General features: G+C 53.9%; 1 protein-coding gene across 10 annotated transcripts; it reads right to left on the reverse strand.

Annotated features, from left to right (window-relative positions):
- Window positions 1-248: 248 nt before the first annotated feature.
- CARD8 (caspase recruitment domain family member 8) lies at window positions 249-12,429 on the reverse strand. 10 transcript variants are annotated; one of them, XM_075167128.1, is made up of 9 exons: window positions 12,126-12,332; window positions 10,723-10,785; window positions 9,787-9,848; window positions 9,483-9,703; window positions 7,880-8,139; window positions 7,140-7,265; window positions 4,930-5,074; window positions 3,690-3,731; window positions 249-2,044 (listed from the first exon to the last, which is right to left on the reverse strand). In XM_075167128.1, the coding sequence occupies exons 1-9, from the start codon at window positions 12,186-12,188 to the stop codon at window positions 1,782-1,784; spliced, it is 1,245 nt and encodes a 414-aa protein (XP_075023229.1). In that variant the 5' UTR covers window positions 12,189-12,332; the 3' UTR covers window positions 249-1,781. The 10 variants fall into 10 exon arrangements, with proteins under 10 accessions (XP_075023229.1, XP_075023221.1, XP_075023230.1 ...); XM_075167120.1 differs by having other exon boundaries at window positions 9,483-9,848; window positions 12,126-12,429; XM_075167129.1 differs by lacking the exon at window positions 10,723-10,785.
- Between the last annotated feature and the right edge of the window lie 9,424 nt (window positions 12,430-21,853).

The raw sequence follows: 21,853 nt of genomic DNA on the forward strand, positions 1-21,853 counted from the left end.
ATGGAGCCCCTCATTCACCTCACATGGTCCCCCACAGTAGCTAGTTTTGGGGACACCATTTGGGGACAACCTCCCACCCCGTGGCTGGAGGTTAAAGAACGCCACTCACTCCAGTAGCTGCACTGGGACCCGACTCACTCCAGCAGGTGACACCAAGTCCCCGATGCACACACAGGTCTCACCAGTAGCTGGCACTTGGTCCTTGCAGCACACACTCACACGGGATAGAAAGCGAGATGACGCAGATAAATAGTTAAGAATACATTTAACAAGAAAATAGAAAAAGATAAGACAGACTGTGGTGACCAGGCACAGGCCTCAGCCAGACCAGCCCCTTTTATACCCCTTTCTGCCTCCCCTCACTTTGTTCCTCCTGGTTCCTCTTCCTGTCCCCAGGGGTCCATCCCCGCACCTCTCCCAGCCCGTGTCCGGGGTCCCCCTGGTTTACACGCTTAGCATTTCAAAGCCCGGGCTGATCTTCCTGGAAGGGCCAGCCCAGTGTGGTTTCTGGATAGCTCATGAATTAGTGCAAGCGGTGATGTCTGGTCTCCTTCACTGCCTCTCTTGTCATCTGGCAGTCAGGTCTGTGTTTCTGCATGGTCTTGCTCCCAGCTTCCTCCTTTTCATATTATCCCTGGTTGCACTGAAGGTCCTTGATCCTTAATGGAGCAGAGACGCACTCTTACAGCATGTTTCAGCAGCAATGTGCTCTCCAGGTGTTCAAGAGAAGGAATAAATACAAGGCAATACTGAAGGCAGCAGTCTCACTTCCACCCCACAAAGCCATGGAGCGTATGGTGGGGACCATTTCACTCAACACTCCCTGGAAGCTCCTTTGAGCTTCCAGAAGTTGCTGTCTCCACTTAGGCAAGTCTGAATTTCACCTGAGCCTGACCAAAAAAACCTCTTCTTAGATACTGGACACCAGAGTAGACTGCTCCTGCCCTGACCAGCGTGTTCAACAACAGGAGGATGCCATCAGTGAAGGCATCCACATGATCCAGAAAGGAACTGACTTTATGGATCGAAGAATGTGATTTAAAAATAATCTGCTGGCTTTTTTTTGAACGTAAAGCAGCTGCTACTGAGTCAGACTTTCCCTGAAGATGCATGAACCTGTATCTCTTAACTTTGCTATTTTTTGTGGCTTCTTTGGGAGGGGCTCCTTCACCTGGCTGCTGCTGGGGTCAGGATGCTTGTTTGCTCCTTCAATGAATTTTGGTCATTAGGGTAAACTAGGCTGGAGGGAAATGAGGGAAAGGTTTGATGTTGATATGGGTTTGGATCAACATCTATGGCTTGCTGTGGCTGGGGCATGAGAACAAGCCTTTGCAGACAGCTCTGTGTGGTAAAGCAGCTCTCCTCTTCCAGCTGCAAGAGGAACCTTGAGGTTCCCCCACTGAGGACGGGAAGGCTAAACTGGAGGTACCTGTTGTAATGGGAGCTCCTCTGCTAGCAGCTGCCTGGAGCTTCTGGAGAGGCAGAGGCCCTGTCTCAGGGAGGCAGAGTGGTCTGAGGTATTGGCACTGGATTGGGAAACAAGGTCTCTTGTTCCAGCAGCTTCTCACCAGAGGCTGTCGTGACACTGGTTGTCCACTGCTGGCAACCCCGTCAGCCAAGAAAGGCAGGCCTGAGATCGGGCAGTTCAGAAGGCTTATTGCTACTTTGCACCATGAATTTTGCATTGAAAGGTCAGGATTCAGGTGCTGATAAACCTGATTGCCCTTCTGTTGCTCCCGTAAGCTGAGCAATGGGAGCAAAAGCAGTCTGCTTTCCCAGGCCTAGCTGGACTTCTCCAGGTCTGCAATGAGGTATGGGTCTTTCATGCGGAGGATCTGGTAGAGCTGCTCCTGGGCCTCCAGCCCTTTCTTCTCAGCTAGCTCCAGCAAAACTCGGCTCCTCCTGTGACTCGTATCTTGACCTTGCACCTCCTCTTCTTCATCGCTGTTGATGACGTTTGCATCCCGTAAGTGTAGCAGAATGGTGGAGAGCTGCCTCATCCTAGAGCAAAGCTCGGTCTTGTGCTTCTTCATGAAGGCTGCACCTAGCAGACACCAAGCCCATGTTACTGTGCTGCAAGCAGCCAAGCAGCCACTGGTCAGTGCCACGCTGTGGTACGTGGCATCCTAAGCCAGTAGACACCATGGCTGTGCACCCTGTCCCACAGCCACATGTCTCCATCCCTCCACCAAAAACGATGGGTACCTGCTGCACCAGTGGTGGGAGCACAGGAGGCAGGGCAAGGAAAGGGGCAGGAACGTGAAATTGGAGCTGGGGGAGGTGAGATCGGTGGCAGCCCCCATCAGCTGCTGGCAGCTGTCCCCTCTGAAATTCCTATAGTGTCTGGGCGTGAAGTTACTGTCCTGCCCCCTGCCCTGCAAGGTGAGGAGATCCTAACTCAGGGCACAGGTCGCTCAAAGCTCTGAAATCTTGCAGGATTGCAAGAAGTTTGTAAAGAAACAGAGCCTGGAAAGGCAGCCAACGCCAGCAGAGTGCTGAGCAAGCCGCGGGTCAGTGCAGTCAGTGGGCAGCGCTGCCCGGCTTCTTCTCCCAAGCCTCCACCCAGTCCTTCTACGCGAGGCTGAATTGGGCACCCAGATGTGCATCTTCTTGTAGAATCACAGGATTCTTTGGGTTGGAAAGGACCTTTAAAGATCACCTAGTCCAACCCCCCTGCCATGGGCAGGGTCATCTTTCACCAGATCAGGTTGCTCAAAGCCCCGTCCAGCCTGACCTTGAACACTTCCAATGATGGGGCATCCACAACTCCTCTGGGCAACTGTTCCAGTGTCTCACCACCACCAGCATAAAAAATTTCTTCTTTATGTCCAATCCAAACCCACCCTCTTTCAGTTTAAAACCGTTGCCCCTTGTCCTGTCCTTGCTCTTTTCTGCCACCCTGCTCTCCTGGTGCTCTCGGGCAGGTTGTAGGCTGGTGCAGTGACTCCACGTGCATGGCAAGGAAAAAAACATAACGCTGAAATGTCCAAATCTGTGTCTCTCCGAGCCAGGCCTACCTGCCTCAACCTGTAGCTGCCTGGGTGTCCTCTTGGATCTGGCCTTTCAGTAGTAAGACGAGATGCAAGAGGTAATGATGAAGTGTTGTGGAGAAACTAGGCTGTGATAATACCTGCAGAACTGCAGCATTTTGTTGTTACTGTATTTGAAGCGAGTGGAAAGCAAAGCCCCTTGGTCAGAAACTCCTGGAGCTGCTATAAAGGTGTTCCTGCCATCCCCTCTGCCAACACCTGGTTGCAGGCTCCTTCCCAGGGGCGTCACTCCCGTGGAAAATGCTCCCATTCGGCACAGGGGCCGTCAGCCCCCGAGCTGGCTGTATGGGATGCAGCAGCTATACCACTTACTATCACTCCAATGAAATATTACTTATGGACTGTGAACTGTACTAGCTGCAGCTCATTCTCTGTAACAACAGCATGTCTGTCCCCAAAAAAGGCAAACCAGTTTGCAGGGTCACCCGCACTATGCCACTTTACCCACCAGCATGGCACAGAGCATGCTGCCAGCAATGTGGGAATAAAAGTTTGAGGTTGCAGCTTTCAAGGCTTTTTGTCTAGAAACTATCATGAGGATGGGAAAAGAGGCTGATATCTGCTTTAAACCATAGGATGGTGAGCTCCAGAGAAATAGATTCAGACTCTAGAAAGGCAGCTCTGAAACAATGTACTGACCTGAGAAGGTCTTGGAGACAGGGGCTGGAAGACTAATATCACCTGAAAGAGAAAGGAGAGAGATCACTGAATATGCCATCACTGAAATGATGGTGCCTAATCTTCCACAACATCTTCCTGGGGTGCCTAATCCTCCACGAAGCCGTTAGCCATTCCTCCTACTGCTCCTGCCCACCTGTGGAGAATTCAATAAAAGGTCCTGGGATCTGCGCAGTTGTAGGTGTTACTTTTAGGGGTGCTGGATTAGACTAACTGAGAAGGGGTCTCAAGGCACGCTGAGCAGTACCATACCCTGCGCCTGCAAAATGCTGCTGCCCACAGCTCTTCTGCCAAGCTTTCCCACAGGGGACCCCATGGGTGGGTGTTGCTATGTGAGGTTAATGTGTGGTGGCTGCTGAGCCGATCCGGCAGCAGCTGGGCAGAGTGGCGTGGAGATTAGGAACTTGCCTCTCTGGAGCTGGGTGTGCCTCTGTCCTCCCAGAGGACACACAAACAAGAGTCTTGGCACCTGCTATCGCTAACCCTGCTCCTTCTGCCTGCATCATCTGCTGTCTTGACCGAAGTTCTGCACGAGACCCAAGACAGTACAGTCAGCCCTAAAGCAGGATAGTTGTAAGCAATGGTCTCTTGATGCCACAAAAGAGCAATCCCCACACCATCAGCAGGCTTGCTGTGTGCCACGTTCGTGGTGCTGCTGTGAGCAGAGATGCGTGGTGAAGGCAGGCTCTGGTCCATCTGGCCTTGCCCTGATCCTGTGCGCTCTGGGTGTTGTTTCACACACGGGTGTCGCACCCAGCAAGTCTGGAAGAGTAGTGCTGGCTGGAACATGTCATTTTTTAAGATGTTGATTTTCACTAAAACTTTGGTATTCTCCTTACCTCCTCTGCATTGCACAGTGGTTGCACTAGCACGTCCGTGGGTGTTCGTTACATTAATGGACTTTTAAAAATAAGGCAGATTTCTATGCAAACAGTAGCCAAGAGAACAGAATAATGCTGTCATACTGTCTTAAACCCCAGCATCTGAAACACCACATTAAATCTGAAACTCTGGTCTACTGATGTTGGGGTGTCCTTTCAGGTTCCTATTCTTCGGTGGCCAATTGCTGCATACACAGGGTTTGCTTTCCGTCCAGGACGCGTGGACAACTGCGACCACATAATGTGTGAGGTCTGCTTGGGTGGTGCACCTCTGCTTTTGCTAAGGCGAATGAGCCCCTAGATGGACCTGCTGTTCCTACCTGATCTCAGTGATGCCCTCCAGACCACGGTGCCATTGCGTATGTCTGTCATAAGGAGCCCAATTTCTTCTGCCATTTCCCTGATGTAGATCTCGACAAAGAGCTGCTGTTCCTTCGGACTCTTGTAGCAAAATGGCAAGTGTGCCTGTAAAGGTAAGAAGCAAGTTAAGTCTCTCTCACCGTGGGGAGCTGCAATGAATTCGCATACATTGTCCTGTGTTTCCTGGCCACACCAGCAACAGGAAAGACAAGGGAAGATGCACATGTCAGGGCTCTGCTATGCTGCCAATATCACAAATTTTGGTTGGAAGGGACCTCTGGAGTGTCTTATCTGACCTACCTCTCAAAGATGGACCAATGTGAAGTCTAGATCTGCTCAGCTGGGGCTTTGTCTAGCTGAATACTGAAAACCTCAAAGAGCAGAGATTTACCACCTTCTAACCTTCTCTAATGGTTGCATCGCCACCAAGTGATAAAATTTTTCCTAACATTCGCCCTGAACTCCCCAGGTTGCAACTTATGGCTTTTACTGCTTTCACCTGACACTGCCAAGAACTTGGCTCAGTCATCTTTACAACTGCTCTTCAAGGCAGAGTGCCCAGTTACTACCTGGTCATTCCAGGAAGTGGGAGAAAAACCAAACCCTACCTTGTGATTCACGGGTTTAAGACTGTCTCTCAATTAAGCTGAAGACTGGCTGTTTGGGGCTGCGCTTAGCTCAGTAGCAGGGTTGTAGCTGCAAGGAGGGGATGATGAATGGGGAGGGGAGAGATGCCATTCAGAGGAACATGGAAAGGCTGGAGAACTTAGCTGGCAGGAAGCTCATGCAATTCAGCAAAGGCAAACGTAGAGTCCTGTGTCTGGATGGAATAGCCCCACACCAGACAAAAGCCTGGGCACTGGGTGGTATAGAAAGCAGCTTTGCAGAGAAGGACTTGGGAGTCCTGCTGGGCATGCAAGTTGAACAGGAGTCAGCAGTGTGCCCTGGCAGCAAAGTCTGGCCACATCCCGGGCTGTATTAGCAAGACCACAGCCAGCCCAGTGAGGTCAGGGATTCCTTCCCTCTGTTCAGCACATTTGGGCACTGGGTCCAGTTTGGGGCTTCCCAATACCAGAAAGACATGGACATCCTGGAGCAAGGCTAGCTCCAGGCTGGAGTGCATGATATGCAAGCAGAGGCAGAGGGAATTTGGTTTGTTCGACATGGAGAAGAGAAAGTCACGGGGAGAACTAATCACTGTCTTTAACTATGTGAAGGGGGACTAAAGAAAAGACAGAGACAGCCTCCTGGAGGTGCACAGCGATGAGACGAGAGGCAACAGGCACAGGCCGCAGCAAGGGAAACTCTGATTAGATAATAGGGAAAAAACCCCACAATCAGGGTGTTACAACACTAGACTAGAGACCCAGAGAGGCTGTGGCGTCTCCATCCTTGGAGATATTCAACCTTGATCAGACGTGGCCTTGAGCACCTTGATCTAACTTTAAAACTTGCACGTAAGGGCGTTGAGCAAGAGGTTGGACCAGAGACCTCCTGAAGTCCCATCCAACCTAAGTTTCTCTGATTCCCTTTTCATGATTATGATGCAGTGCAGACCCATGAAAGGAGATTTTCATAACCAGCTGTGAACGTGCCATTGGACTGTCACCAGCTGCTCTCAGGATGTCACAAACTCCTGTGTAAAACAAGTAACCACAAGGACTAAATGGCCAAATCTTCCAAGATTTTCCCAGCCATTCCAATCTGATTGCCACAGGGCATGGTGCTCAAAATCAGAAATCCTCAAACAGAGTTTCAATAGAGAAAGAAGTCATGTCACATCATGGCATAGAAAGAAAGTCTCTCTCCAGTCCTGCTCCTAAGCTGAAGGAAACTCATGCAGAAGGGATGAAGATGAAGGACTTGGGACCACACCTGAGTCAACACCTCTGAAATTCTTTCTTGATGCGCAGCTATGGTAAGTCCAACAAGTCCCACAGTATGATTTCTGCCGTAAGGAAAAACAAAACAAATGCAGCCCCTTTGGGGCTTTGGGGTGTGCTCCTTGCTCTTTCTGGGAATGTGTATCATGAAATACCTTTGCCACTTGTAACCAGTACAGCTCCCTGCACCAAGACAGATTCTGTAGCAGAATATGGCTGAAGACAGAGACTACCTGTATTTTCTATTTCACTGCAAAAAAAAAAAAAAAGGGAACAATCCCACTTACTTCAGGCATTATCACCACAAAATTCGTACTGGTCACCTTGTAAACGCAGCCGAAGAACAGAGGGTTGAATGGAGAAGGTTTGGGAATAAGCTTTGAATTCCAATTCATTTCTTGTTTTTCAATGGCCTGTAAACATCAAGCATTGTTTTTGAGAGAGGAAAAAGAAAAAAGTTGTGAACTGGAGGTAGCCCTCGGAAAGTCAAGAAGAGAAGAGACCAACCCAGTCAGAACAGACTGCTGAGTGCGTATTGCAGGCAGCGCTGTGCTTCAGGGGCCAGGCAGCTCCCACTCAGTGCAGGCAGGAACCTACCGTGTGCAGGCAGGAACATGGGCAGGGTAATGCACTGTCACTCTGTGAAAGAGGGTAAGGGCTTGCACACAACAGGAGAACAGCTGGTATGCAGCCACCTATTGCTGTGCCTGGCAGTGGCCAGCAAGTCCTACATCTGCTCCGTGTTGCAGAGCATCCTGTGCCACGGCTTTGCTCGTGCTAAGACATGCTGTCCCAGCCAAAAACACGGAGAGCGATTCCTGGAGGCATCTGTGAAAGAGGAGAGTGGGGGAGGCAGGAGCAAGGATGGTGTCCTGTGGTGGGAGATGGGGGCACAGGACTGGGTGTGAATCAGAGGCTGGTGACAGAAAAACTGGGAGGCATCTCTGCTTATCAAATCCAGTCCCTGCTACTGCAGCCACCCCAGATGTCACCCTTTTTTAACCCGGTCAAGCTCCCTCCGTCTTACCTGCTTCACAGAGTTGTCATCTGGGATCAGGTAGAGGTGAAGAGTTGTACTTGCAGCACTGAGCTGCTGGAAGATCAGCACCAAGGAGTGCATAGGGAGTGAATTTAAGGTTGAACGTAACCTCCTCCAAAGCACCCCAAGCAGTGAGAAGCTGGGATTCTCCAGGACAGCAGAGAAAGCGATCAGTCTGGTCGGTCTCTCCAGGGTCATCTTCCCAGATTTAAAATGGGCAACAGAGCACAGGCTGGTATTTACGCCTTCTGCAAGAGACAGCAAAGGCAACAACGTTCGGTTTAGTCGTCCTGACACCCTCTCAGGCTGCCTCCTTCTCTTTAAGGCTTTAGCAGCAAAAAGGAGACATGCGCCCACACACGATGACATGCTCTGCTTTAGGTCCCACGTGTGCCCTGGGCTTTTGGGGTTCGGCAGGGAGTTGCAAGCCATTGGCAGTCTTCCTGCAGCCTCAGAAAACTGCAAATCTGAAGGTGGCAGTTTGGGACTGTGAAAGTTGTCAGACTGCATCCGTGCAGCATCCTGCGTACAAGCGCCATACCACCACGTACCGGGGAGGCAGACGGTCGCTGCGTGATGAGTCACTCTAGTTTTTGATCACCAGAGCAGCCTGAACATCCTGAGGTGACATCCTTAGGGATGACTGGGTCAGAGAGCTCTGCTGATGCCCAGTCACCTGGATTATCACTGGAGCACACTTTGCTATTAACCTGACAGATTAATATAATTAGAGCACTTTGCTTAGCACAGCTGTGTCAGTGAAGAGAGTGTAGAGCCACTTTTCAGCCAACACGGCTGTGCTTGCCAGGCCCTGAGCGGGAGATGGAACCATGCAACAAGAAACTCCTTTCGCAGCGTGCTCTGTTTCGGAAGAGGACATGGATTTGCCAGGAAGAGTCCCTCAGTCAGCACAGCTGGTGCCTGTGTCAGGGCTCCCCAGCATGGGGGACTGGGACTCCTCTGCACGCTCTGCAGCCCAGCTGCGGGTGCTGCCGCTCCTCCTCTGCTCAACAGCAGCTTGTTAAGAGCACTGCAGGGCAGAGGACCCAGATCCAAGCCTTGCAGCTCCTCATGTTGCCTGGGTGAAAATGGACAATTTCATTCCACTTATTCTTCTGCCTGGGCCACCTCTGACCTATTGCATCCCATCCCGGGGTAGTCCAGCCTGTGGGTGGGTGCAGCCGGCCGGCTCCTGTCCTGGTGGAGCACAGCAGGGATGGCTGTTGCCATCCACAGCTGCCATAGGTGCAAAAAGCTGAGAAACTCTCCAGGGAAGCCCAGGGGCTGATCTGCAGCTGGGCTGGGGTAGTGCCCGGGGGTCATCATGGCAGCTGGGAGGAGAGGGTGGGCAAGGAGAGGCTGGTGGTGTGGAGCGGGAGCTGGGGAAGGGACTACTGCGAAGGCTTGATAGAAAGTGAGAGAAGGATGAAGGATGCCAAAGCAAAGCAGAGGAATACAAGGGAGTACAGCGGCCCAGAGGGAAGGGAGAATTTGGGCTTATCTGGAGGGAGGCCTCTAAGGAGCTGGAGATGTCCCTGGGGCCGAACAGGCTGAGGGATGGTGGCTTGGGCGGTCCCTGTGGCTGCTGTACCTGCCAGGCAGATGAAGTGGGGGAGATGCACTGCCCGCACGACCCCAGGCTGCACCTCGATGCGGAAGAGGGGTCCGGCGGGCATCCACGTTTCCTGGTCAGCCTCGCTCAGGTGCCTGGTCCAGGTGGCATATCTGTAGGTGATGGTCACTGCCGACTTCACCTCGAAGCTGAGGCCTGTGATGGAGCACTGGAAGATGCCTCTACCAGGGAGGTGAGCTCTGCAGGTGGGAGGAACGACAGGCTCATGCCACGTGGGACAGGGCTTTTGGAAGGTGCTCCAGCTTCGCCCAACAGCTCTTACCGGTACTCGGTGCGGTCCTTGAAAAAGTCTTGGGTTATCTCCGGCGTCACTTCTGGAAGACCCTGCAACACAAGTGTGTCCAGTTTGGGACTGAATAGGGTGTTGCACACTGGGTGCTGCTTGCAGGAGGCGTGCTGGGATTTACAGTGAAGCACGATGCAGCTTGGTGTGGGAGCTCGGAGCCTCGCAAGCAGCAGCAGGGGATCATCAGCTGCTGCCTGGTGCCCAGAAAGGCATCACTCTCATCAGTGAAGAGGCCAGAAAAATCATTGACTGGCAACTCCTCTGCCCTGGGATCTGAAACAAGCACCGGTCATGTCTGAGGTTCATGACCCCTTTAATGTGGATCCCTGTAGCGGTGCCCAAGGCACAGCAAGGAGGACTGAACACTTAGCCCCTCTTGGGTAGAGGCCACTGGGGTGGGGAAGGCATCAGTTAGTCCACGCATCCCCCATGCATCAGTAGGAAAGATAATGGGTGGACACACAGAGCAGCTCCTGGAGCTCCAAACTACATGTTTCACCCACTGATTTTTAGGATGTATTTTGCAAATGGGAATTCCAGATAGGAAAGTTTCTGTTTCCTGAGAGAGAAAATGTTATTGGCTGCTGACTTTCTTGTGAGTAAAGCCTGGGCTGTTCCTTCTCTGCCATGGTGTATCAGCAGAGAGAACAGTGGCTACAGGCAGATGAAATGTTAAGCAGCAAGAATAAATTTGGGATGCGAGCAAGGGGAATTTGTTTTCCCATGAACTTGAAAACTGGGGCAGCACGTGCTGAGTTAGCATAGCAAAAGGGACGAGACTCTCCTGGAGGATGAAAAATTGCTGAGAATAAAAGGTTTTGAAGGCACACCCAACCTCCCAGGTGACAGCTCCCTGCTGTGCCATTTCCTTCGGGTATGACAGTGCCCTGCCAACACTGGCAAAGCCCTTACCTCCCTTATACAGCAGCAGTTTCCCGGCAGTGGTGAGAGCAGGTTCAGCCCGTGATAGCTCTCCTGCAGAGGGGAACACAGGGGAAAGCACTCGCAAGCTGTACTTCTCCCCTCCAGCGTGCTTGCCTGCTGGAGGCAGGAGCAGAGGTTTTCTGAGAGCATGAGCAACATCCCCAGCGTCAGGTGTAGTGCTGGCCCTGCTCCCTGCTCCTGCAGGGAGGAAACAGGCTGGCGCGGGAGCTGTGCCTGCCTGGCCTGCCGGCCGGGTAAAGTCCCTCTCCTGGGACCAAGTGCAGCACCCACCAGCTCCTGCCACCCGCCACAGGTGGCAATGGGCAGCCCCCATCCGCAGGACTGGCTGTGAGCCCATGCGCTGCAGCTGTGCCCTCCTCCCCAGCCTTCCTCCCCTCCTCACTCAGGCACCCCAGCCTCAGGCATCGTGTCCTGCGAGACCTCACCTCTGCGCTCCCTGAGGCCTCGTCTGTCAGAGATTTGCGAAGGTCTGCCCCCTGGAACCTTACGCCTGTGACTGGAACAACAGGAATACATTGTCATTTTTGCCTCATGTTTGGGAGAGGAAGCCATCCTCAAGCAGCCTTCACCCAACCTTGCCGATCCCATTAGCCGTACTGGTCCCCTTGTGTACCACCGCATGCTCCCACATCTACCTTAACTTACATATCTTCCTCCATGAATGGTGGCAGGGACATGCTCACCACCATGCAGTGAGTTGAGGTCCTACGCTCACGACTATGCAGCTCCACCAGCGCTGCTGCACCAGGTTGTCAGTGAGGACCAGGGCATAACCTTACCTGAAAATTCAATAGCTTCACCACCACCTCGAACTGCAACAGCAACACAAAGCAGAGGAGAGCTCAGGAGCCAGGTCATGTTCATAGGAGTATCCCATCCTCTGCCCCGTCCTCTCCGTCTTCTTCACGCCTTTGCTATGAAACCTCTTCCTGCTAGTTTGTGCCCCCTCGCACCAAGCTGCTGGGCACCAGGAATCCCACCCAGCTGCCCGTCTCAGGAGGGCAGCGCACTGCGGGGCTGAGAGGGCTCCCAGCCTCCATGTCTCCATTCCTCCTCACTGCCATGAAGAGAGCAGCTTTCTTGCTCAGCTTCCAAGAGCAGAATCCTTCCTCTCCCCCTGCCTTCCTCCTGCATAGGTGCATCCCTGAGCCCTCACCTTCCTCCCACCTTCCAGTGCAAGCATACTCTGGCAGCTCCCTGGTGCACACACAGCCACAGCCGCCTTGCCCCTTCCCTCCTGCCTGCAGAGGCTCCTGCCTGTGATCCTGGCCAGGGTCCCTCCTCGAGAGACACCCAGATCTGCACCCACCCCCCCTCTCCCACCTCCAGACGGATCCTCACCCACCTCCCCCAGGCCACCCTGCACTTACGTCTTGATATAAGGTGCAAAAAGCAGTTGGGTGTGATTCCATAGTGTCGCAGGGGCAGGTCATCCTGCAGCTGGCTGTATCTGTAGATCAGCCTTATCCTATCGGGTGTCAGGGAGGAGTCCTGTGCGTTCAGCTTGACCTTAAGCTCCCTCACACTGTCATCCAGCGACACTCGCACTGTAAGTATTTTGCCCGACAAAGTTCTAATGAAGATGTAGAACTCGTCGGGGCTGTCGTCCGCACGCTGCTGCTCCGCCATGGCGTCTCTTTCAGCCAACCCAGAAGATCTGACGCTCCGGCTCCGTCACTTCCCAAGAAACCGAAAGTGCCGGGTGACGTCAGAGCTGATCTGCTGTCAAAGCGCATTCACGCCTCGGCTGAGGGCTCCTCCTCCTGCCCACGGCCCCCGCGCCTGCAGGCTCCATCCGTGGGTAGTTCTTTTAACAGCAGTGAAAACCACAGCTGAACAGCCCAGTTAAGCCTCTCGTCTGATTTGGAGGAGGGAGCAAGGAACAAAAGCTGTGCATCAGAGGGCAGTGAACCACCTGGACAAGCTCAGGGAGTCGTATAATCAGGGTGCAAGAACAGCAGCGACCCGAGACAATCTGTATCCGGGGGAGAAAAAACCTTCCTCTGTACCCAGGGCGGTCTCAAAAGTCATAGAGGGAAAATAAAGGACATATTTGGGGCATGCAATAAGAAAAGACACACCGAGATGCTGACACTCTGCCAAACAGGATATGATGGAGCAGGAAAATAGTTTACTGGGGAGAACAGAAACATGCCAGGCAGGCAGGAGGGGGAAGAGATCCCTGTCTCCAAGGGAGAGCGGAGAAATGTGAATCCAGAAGGAAAAAGTAAAACAAGTGACCTGGGAAAGGACGGGACAGGTTATTTCCAAGAGGGCAGGTGGCGATGCTCAGCCCTCCTTGACCGAGCGGGAGCAAAGATGCCCCTTTGCGTGCCCGGGGCCAGCGTGGCTACCCACGCCACGTGTGCCCTGGGAGTGGGACGGGCCGGCGGGGACCCCCGCGCTCCGCTGCCCGCTACGGGTGCCGCGTCCCGGGCGGGCGGACGGCCCGCTCCGCCCCGCTCCGCTCCGCCCCGCTCCGCCCCGCCACGCCCCGGGGGTGGCCGCGCTCCCGCCCGCCGCCCGCCGCGCCGGCACCCGCCGCTGCTGCCCAGGTAAGCGCGGGGGGCGGCGGGGCTCCGTCCCGGGGGTCATCCCGGGAGCGGTGGAGCGGGGGGCTCCCAGTGCGGGGTCGCTGCCCGCAGTCTGCCCAGGACTGCATCCGCGCCGCCGGTCAGGGGGATCGGGCAGTGGCAGCCGCCGCTGCCCCCCCTAGGCGCGGGGATACCGGGGGCAGCGGGGCGCCGCACCGGCCCCGGAGGCTCCGCTGCAGCGGAAGCTGCCGGCAAGGCCGGGGCCGGGGGAGAGGTGGCCGGTGGCGAGGTGGCCGGTGGCCGCCGCAGCGGTGCGGGAGCGCCTCTTGTTTTCGCATCTCTCTTGAGATGCAGCAGTTGCTTAAGAAATCAAAGCCGCAAAAAAATGGGCTGCGGTTGCTGTCGGGGAAAAGCCGCGTTTCTCCTGAACCCCCGGTTTTGGGGTCCCTGTCTCCCCCCTTCCCCCAGCGTGTCCTCCAAGTTTGTTTGTCCCTGTTTTGAGGGACTGTAATCCCACCTGGGAAACAGTCCTGGTTTCACAGACCAGCAGCTGGGGGGCTGGCAAAATGCAGACAGTCCAAGTGATACTTGCAGGTGCAAATCTGGCTTTGCATGAGTGCGTGGGGAAACGGTATTGGCAAAAGTGAGGGTAACTGCACGGTCTCCTTTGAGAGAGAACATCCAATTCCGAGTGCGGTGGATGGAAGCTGAAATTTGGTGGTGTTGTGCTTTAGCTGTTCGTCTTGGAAAACATTGCCATAAACTCCTTTTGCACTGCTTGCAGCTTCTGTAGGGAACATGGTTTTCTCTTGTGCAATCGTGAACTGGCAGTGATAGCCAGCAAGAGGAGGACTTGGCTGCCTGTAATAGAGCAATTGAGAATTAAAACTCTTCTGTGTTATGAAATGTTTTGATTTTTGCATCAAGCAGTCTGCACCTGGGGAGAATTTTCAGCATTTGCACTTTTTATTGGTGTATCTTTGCGATCTGAACCAAATCTTGTGTTTAATTATTAATTTCAGAATATTTCCAATCCAGCTTGCAGAGGATGTGTTTGGAGGGGTGGCAATGACAGTGCTGCCAGATGAGCCTTTAACCTGGAGCCTATAAATTGCTGAAGCAGCAACCAGTAAAACAATTGTGGCTAATTGTAGTCTGACACAGTGTTCCTGCTGCGCTTCTTTGGGAGCTGGCGGGACACTTTAAACGGCAGCTTTGTAGGTCTCTGTGCTGCGGCTGACACAAACTCCTGGCGACAAGGTGACAAGGTGAAGTTGCCAGGACATGTCCTCCCCGTCCTCAGTGAGACGGGGCCATGCAGCCCATTGGCAGGGCTGTGAGCTGCTCTTGATGTTTTGCAGCATGAGTTTTGCTTCTGTTTCATGGGGCCATCCGAAAGCAAATTACTGGGCAAAGCCAAACCCACTGTTTGCTCCAGGTAGGTGCAAAGCAAATCTCGGTCCCTGCCAAGAAGCAGCTGGAGAGGTAAAGGTTTGGCTGAGGAGTGGGCAGGGGCTGGGGGCTCCTGGGGAGGCAAGGCGGTGGAAGGAGCAGGAAGGGAAGGTTGGGGTGCCGGGGAGAGGAGAGAAGGGGATTCCTGTGCATCAGCCCCCTTGAGTTTGGCTCATCTGCTGCGTGGGCAGGGGACGGGCAGTGGTGCATGGCATGTCCCTGCGATCAGTGTGACGGTGTCGTGGATGCAGCATCCTCAGGGTGGAGGGACTGGAGACAGTTACACTAACGAGGGTGTTTCCCCCCCCCCCCCGCTGTTCGGCACCCCATGCTGGGAGGCCGGTCTGTGCAAGTGCTGGGAGCGGGGGCTGGAGGGGTTGTGGGAGACCTGTGTTCATCCTTTGTAGTGCAATTCCTGAAAAAAATGATAGCTTCAGGATGGAGACCAGTTTATTTTCACCCTCAAATTATTTTAAAAATACAAGTTCTCCCTGCCCTAAAAACATCGTCCCCTGTCACGCTCTCTTTTGTGTGACTTGGTTGTCTTCCCACTGGCTCTTTCCAGGTTTTTTTTGTGGCGGGTGAGCCCAGTGCACCTCCCCGGGGTCAGAGCAGGGCTTCTGCGCGTTGCCTTGATAACACAGCACGCACAGCGTGGACCGTGGGGCGCAGGGAAGAGCCTTGGGACCCCCGATGCTCCAGCCATGCCTGGGCTGTGCTCAGAGTCCCATGTCCAGAGGAGAGACCTGCTTTCCTTGGCAGGAGAGCCCAGCTTGCCCTGGAGATGGGGCAGTTTGACTCTGCTGAGCCAGACCTTGCAGGGAAGCCAGACCTTCCTGATGCTAAACTGGGAGTTTCTCCTCATGGTCGTGGGCTGTGGCAGCTTGGCCGTGCCCAGGGTGGTGCAGTGGGTGGGGGATGGACCCCCGGGTGAGCAGAGAGGGAGGCTGCGGGCAGCTCAGGGTGTCAGCAGGACTTTGTGCCAGCAGCTGCCTTGGTTTTTGGTGGAGTTGCTCTCTGCACGGTGGTGGAGACGGCAGGAAGGTGCCTGTGGGCTGTGTGACACTGTAGGTGTGGCTGTGCTCAGACAACAACCAGAGCCCAAATGCTGTCTCACCACCCCCAGCTCTGCGCTGTGGGGAGTGTGGTCTGTGCACTGTGGGGTCTGTGCCGGCTCCTGCTCTGCCAGGCTGTGCTGGGATGGACTGGGACTGCTCCAAACCGGTGGCCCATGGAGACTGGTTACTTTTGGGGAGGGAAGGAGGTCAGCTGCAGGAGGGTGCTGTTGGGCCTCTGGGCTGAAGCCTGGCCCCTGGCAGGGCTGGGGAGGCATGGCAGGGGTACTGGGAGTCATGCCAGGGTTCCTGGGGGCGAGGAGGGTACTGGAACAGAGGCAGGTGTGCTGGCCAGTGGGTTGCAGGGACTCTTGGGATCCATCTTATATATTTTTATTGATGGCCTCTGCCCACAAAGCGGCAGATGCTTTCAGCAGATGCTGCTGAAACTTGCTAAGGAGGTGGAGATGAGAAGCACTGCCAGTGGCTGGAGTTGCCTCACTGAGGAGAGATGGAGAAGTGGGGCACGAGGCTGTGCACAGGGTGACCAAGAGCTGACCTTCAGGAGATGATGGAGGAGGACAGTCTGGGTGTACTCATCAGGGACAGAGGAATGTGGAGTTCACCACTCTTAAATCTTTCTAATGTTGCTGCGCCAGGTGTGGGAGGACCTGGTGGAGGGTGGTGGCCCACCGCATAGTTCTGGCAATTAACGTGGGAGTCAAACTAGAGCAAATCCCCAGAAAAGTAAGAGAAATGGGCAACCCTTATCTTAGGAGGACACCAGTAGTGTGAGTCTGGTGCAGGGAGGTATGTGGTGGGTCAGGGTGGATATGTACACGGCTGGGATGGAGCCACACAGGGCGATGCATGGTGCGATGGTGTGGCTGGGAGACAGGGTCTGCTGCTGGGTGCCATCGCATGGGGTGAGGAGGTGGGTAGGAAACGAGGGCTGTGGGTCCCGTTGAAGTTCAGGACTCAGTGGGCAGGGGAGGTGCCCTGCGCCCGAGGACCAGAGCCCAGGCTGCCCTGCGGGACGGGCTGTGCTTTGTGGGACGCGCTGGAGAGGCTGTGGTAGGGTCTGTGCTTCACTTTGTTTGTAGGGTGTGTCCGAAACGGGTCTGCTGCTGGGACTGCTCCACAATTCCTGCTGGGCCTTGTGTTAAAGACAATATTTTGCACGTACGGAGAATTGGCAAGGAGGCAGCTCTGCGGTAGATAGGGTATGGTTTGGGATCAAGGGTTGTTTTTTTCCACAGTGGGGACCAGAGTCAGAGCCAGCTCTTCCCTGCAAGTATGGAGAGTGCCACCAGATGCTCTGAGCCTCCAGTCGCCCCCTCCTCTTGTGCTCCTGCTCGGGGGGCACAGCTTGCGGAGCCAGATCTTGCTGGCTAGAAAAGGCACGCGGTCCTCCTTGCTCTGCAGAGCAGGCAAGGCTGTGTGCAGACAAGCAAATCTTCCAGGAGGTGAGCTGCCGTGTATCCTCTGTTCCCTGGTGTGCCTGGCATGCATGGCATTGCATGCTGGTAGGTGAGGAACCGAGGAGCATGGGGCAGTGTGTGTCCAGGCTTATAGATGGGAAAGTTTTGCTTTCTTGTTTTTGAAGATCGATTCTGTCCAGAATTAAGAGTTCAGATGGAAAACCTGCTGTGTGTGACAACTGGCACACACAGAATCTCTCACCTGAGCAGTAAGTGTAGGAGAAAAAGGCCATTATTGATACACATCAGGGAGCTTCCTAAAACTCCAGGTGTCTGTTGGGACAGTATCCCTGGGTATAGGTGACTCCATTGACTTTCTTCTCCTGGCTAAAAAGCCTTCTCTCAGACCTAGGTGCATTGTGGCAGCTGGTGAGATCTAAGCATGCAGAGCACAAGGGTGTTGGCAAGACCCATTTTAGGTGCCCTTATACTGAGCAGGAAAAAAATGACTCTGACATGCTCTGACATGGATTCTTCAGAGACATCCATGAAGGATGTCCCGAAAAGAAAGTGCTGAGTTCTTCAAATAGTGGTAACATCGCTATGAGTCCAAAAATTATCTGCAGTAACTGGTAATGCTTCTCAAGGACAGAGTTCTTGAGGCAGAAATAGGCATATGTTTGCAGACAACAGAACTGAGATACAAGCAAAAGAAACTTTTATTGTATGCAAGGGCAGTTAAAAAACAGCAGCTCCTATTGAGCGTGGAGCTGTAGGACATTGCCTTAGAAGACCTACGCTACAAATGACTGAAAACTAGAAAAACAAAGCTGCCACAGGGAAGAGAGGCGGAGAGATCACAGACACAGCTGGACTCCTGGTCCTGCAACAGCAGGGAATCTCTGGCCAGAAATGGCCCCGAGGAGCCCTGGCAAAGTGCAGTGCTCAATGCTGCAGAGGAAGGCGACAAACCCCTGGGGACCTGTGCCAATCTGCCCAGGGGAAAAAAACTCCTTTCTGACCCCAGAACTGGCGATCGGCTGTTCCCTGAGCATGAGAGCAAGACCTGCTGCCATGGCTCCAGGGGACAGCAGCACTGCCTGACCCCTTCCCTCCCTCCCCTGGAGGCATCTCAGAGGCTTCCAAGCATGGCAAAATACTCCAGAAGTGACAGGCCTGGGAGAAAAGATGTCATTCCCAGTCCCTGCAGGAGACCATTGGGTGCTTCAAAGTGTTGAGGGAGTGAACATCTTTGAACACCTCCACTTCCCATTTCTAATGGGTGTTGCATCTGGCAATGGAAGAGGTGTGGGTGGGGAGCTCTGGGCTGGTCTCCAACTGCCAAGAATGGGTTTTCTTGTTCTTTGTAGACCATTGAGTCTCAGCCTTTTCCACTGATACCCATCTGAAAAGGCCTGGCACCCTTGGGGACCTCCATTGGGTCTTCTCATGTCATGAATGGTATTGGGTCCATTCTCCAAAGCTTAAAGCAGGATTAAGGTTAGATCCAGGTCGGTGTCTCGCCCTGTTCAGAGCTGGAATTGGTTCAGATGACCACCAGAGACCTCTTCCAGCCTAAATTCTTCCATGATCCTGTGGCTACACAATAGCTCTTCAGTGCTGTGCTCTCAGGCGTGGGATTCAGCCTGTTGCCCGCAAGGCTGAAATGCAGCCCGTGATGCCTGTTATTAATGATTGTGGGACCTCCTGCTGCAGGTGTGTGAGGCTGCCATCAGCCTCCCAACCTCTCCCAAGTGTCTTGGTGCCCTTGGATGCATGCTGGACATGCAGTGTGCACAGCGAGGAGGAGACCTTTGAATGGCAAAGGAGTGACATGGAGCTTCCTGGGCAGAAGGTGCAGAGCAAGAGGTGCCATCCGGATGGGAGATGAAGGCCAGTGTGGTCACAGCCACAACTACATTGGGGCTGCCATGTCACCCTCCCTGCGTTAAAAGCTGCCGAGTGCTGTCACGTCTCTTTGGTAGGCTCTTTATCCCACTCTTCTTGGGAAACAGGCATCTCAGGGTCCCACGCTGCCTGCCTTCTCCATTGTGGTTTTCTTCAGTCCTCCAAACTGAGAAGTTCTTCCTCGACGTTGGGGAAGGTCTCTTCCTCATCCTGAGGAAATGGCTTCCTTAGGAGGTATCTCTTGCTGACCTCTGCTTTGAGATCTTGGTGTGTGTCCTAGAAGAGATCTTCCTCATACTCACTTGTGCGGGCCTTGGATTTCCATGAACATGCAGCCCTTTTCCTCCAGACTAGTGGTGTCAATGAAGTCATCTCCTTGGGAACAGACCAGGTCCCAGATGTCCCACTTGGTCACCGTGAATTCCAGTGGCTCCTCAGAAACCTCCTCAAAGGTCTTCCAGGTGCTCTCCCAGGTTTCCTCCCAGGGGTCCCACCAGATTTCCTCCAGAGCCTCCTGCAGAGCACTGCAAAGAAAGCAGAGAGTTCAGCTGTGGTGGAGATCTGTGTGGAGAGGACAAGCCTGCTGACCCCTGCCAGCATGCAGGCCTTGGAACCTGGTTTGCTGGACCCATGGCAGAGATCATGCAGGCATTTCCAGCTGTGGGAGGGAGCAAGTCCAGGCAGTGGTGCCTGGTGATCCTGTCCCCAGCAGAAATCAAGAGAGGAGGAAGGCTGGCTGAGCACATGATGCTGAACTGCCTGGGAGACTGCAGGTTGGTTGCTGGTGGTGGCGGGATGCTCCCATCGTTGTCTGGTTACCTTGGACTGATGGTCATATTCTTGAGCCCTTAGACACTGGGAACCTGAACTGTGTCCCCAGCAGCCCCAGGGCTGTCTTGAGTCTGGCCCATGAGGAGGATAGGGCAGTGGAGGAGGTGCAGCTGTGGGAGGACCAGGGGCTGTGCCCCTGCAAAGCCTTGAGGATCTGGGATTGTAAGACCCAGAGATCGAGACGTTTCTGGTTCTGGTAGCCACAACCAGGATCCTCAGGAGTTGGCAGCTGCTCCAGCATCTTTGGCTCTTCCATCCTCAGGCTCCAGGGCCCATGTCCAGCCCCGGTGCTGGCTCCCTTCTCTGGGAGCAAGCGGTGGGTCGGCACCACAGCCCCTGCCTTCTCTGGCCTCCCACCCACCAGCCCTTTGTGCGAGGAGATCACACCAGTCTTCTTGCTGACATTAGGAGCCCCCACATCACTGAGGAGAGGAGATGGGAGAAGATGCAGGGAGGGGAGGCGAGATGTGGGGCTAGGGCTTGAGAGTAGGGATTCAGTGGGGTGGGGAGGGGATGAAGCCACCCTGGGAGGCGGCAGGACCCCCCTCTCAAGAGAGTCTGGCGGGGGGGGGCTGGGAGAGACAGCAATGGGCCGGGGTGGGGACTTGTGCTGAGCAAGTGGGAAGGGGACGAGAAGCAGCCCTCTCCCCCCACTTCTCCTTCTGGTGGCACCAAGGGCTGACTTGGCCAGGACCAGCAGGCAAGGGGCAACTCGGGTCAGGATGATGTCCGTAAAAAGGTGAAGGTGCAGCCAGAAGCTCAGTGAGGGGATCTGGAGGAGCCAGGAGAGGCCACAGGGGCAGCTGGTGTCCACATGCACCAGGGCCCCCTTCCACAGCAGGTGAATCATGGCTGAGGGGATCCCCTGAACAGTGTCATGAGTGTGTCTGTGCTCAGTGCTCCATATGGTGAGGTCTCCAGCTGACATGGAGCTAGCTTGGATTGCAAACTGGTATGTCTGGGAGATGCCCGTGTCACTGGACATGGCTCAGTGCTCAGACATGTGCCAAGTTTCTAGGCAGGCAATACAGAATTATTCACAGCAGCAAAATAGATGCTGACTGTGAAATGTTGCAGTTGGATATGATGGACCTTTGTGGCCAGGTGATAAAATGACACTGTTTCAATAAACACAAACTTACGCCTAGGGGGAAAATACTAATTATACCTACAATGTACTATATACTTATATACTTACCACATTACCACTTGGAAAAGATTTTGGAGTCACAGCAGAGCATTCAATTAAAATATAAGCCTGGGGCTCAGCAGCGAGCAGAGAGGTAAATACAGCGCTAATAATAGCACTGTCAGTACTGCGCCATCTCTCAAAAATGGTGCAAGCCCTGGATCCTGATCTGTGCATGGGTTGCCTGAACCTGGCAGGAAACGTAGGCTGAAGTGTCACCATATGCCTGCATTGTTCTTGCCTGCTTGTGGCACCTAAGTGCTGTTGGCCACTGTCAGAGAGGTGGACATCTGGGCTGAGCTGCATGGTCCTTCTTCTGGTTTTATATCCCTTACCTGCAGTGAAAACTTGATGTTGCAATATTGCAGTTTTACTGCCATGCAGTGGAAGTGCACTGGATTGGATGCAGTGGTTAGTAGCACTGGATTGTTTTCTACATTTCTCCTGTTGGATTATTTTCCATGTTTCTTCTGTTTGGGAGCAGGGTGGTTTCTCTGGTGGCGTGCTCTCAGGCAGTGCTCTCTGTGGGTGACGCTGGAGTCCTGTTTTGCAGACAGCCCACTGCAGGGCCAGTTCCCCATTCGCACTGGAGTTTTTAGAGATGGGGTAGTATGTTCCTCAGCACCACAACAGTTGCCTCATATTGTGATAACCCACTCCTTGTTGCCCTCTTCGAGCAGATGCTGAAGGTGTTCCTGTACAGCTGTG

The sequence above is a fragment of the Calonectris borealis genome, chromosome 18, assembly GCF_964195595.1.
Source record: "Calonectris borealis chromosome 18, bCalBor7.hap1.2, whole genome shotgun sequence".
Lineage (NCBI taxonomy): Eukaryota > Metazoa > Chordata > Aves > Procellariiformes > Procellariidae > Calonectris > Calonectris borealis.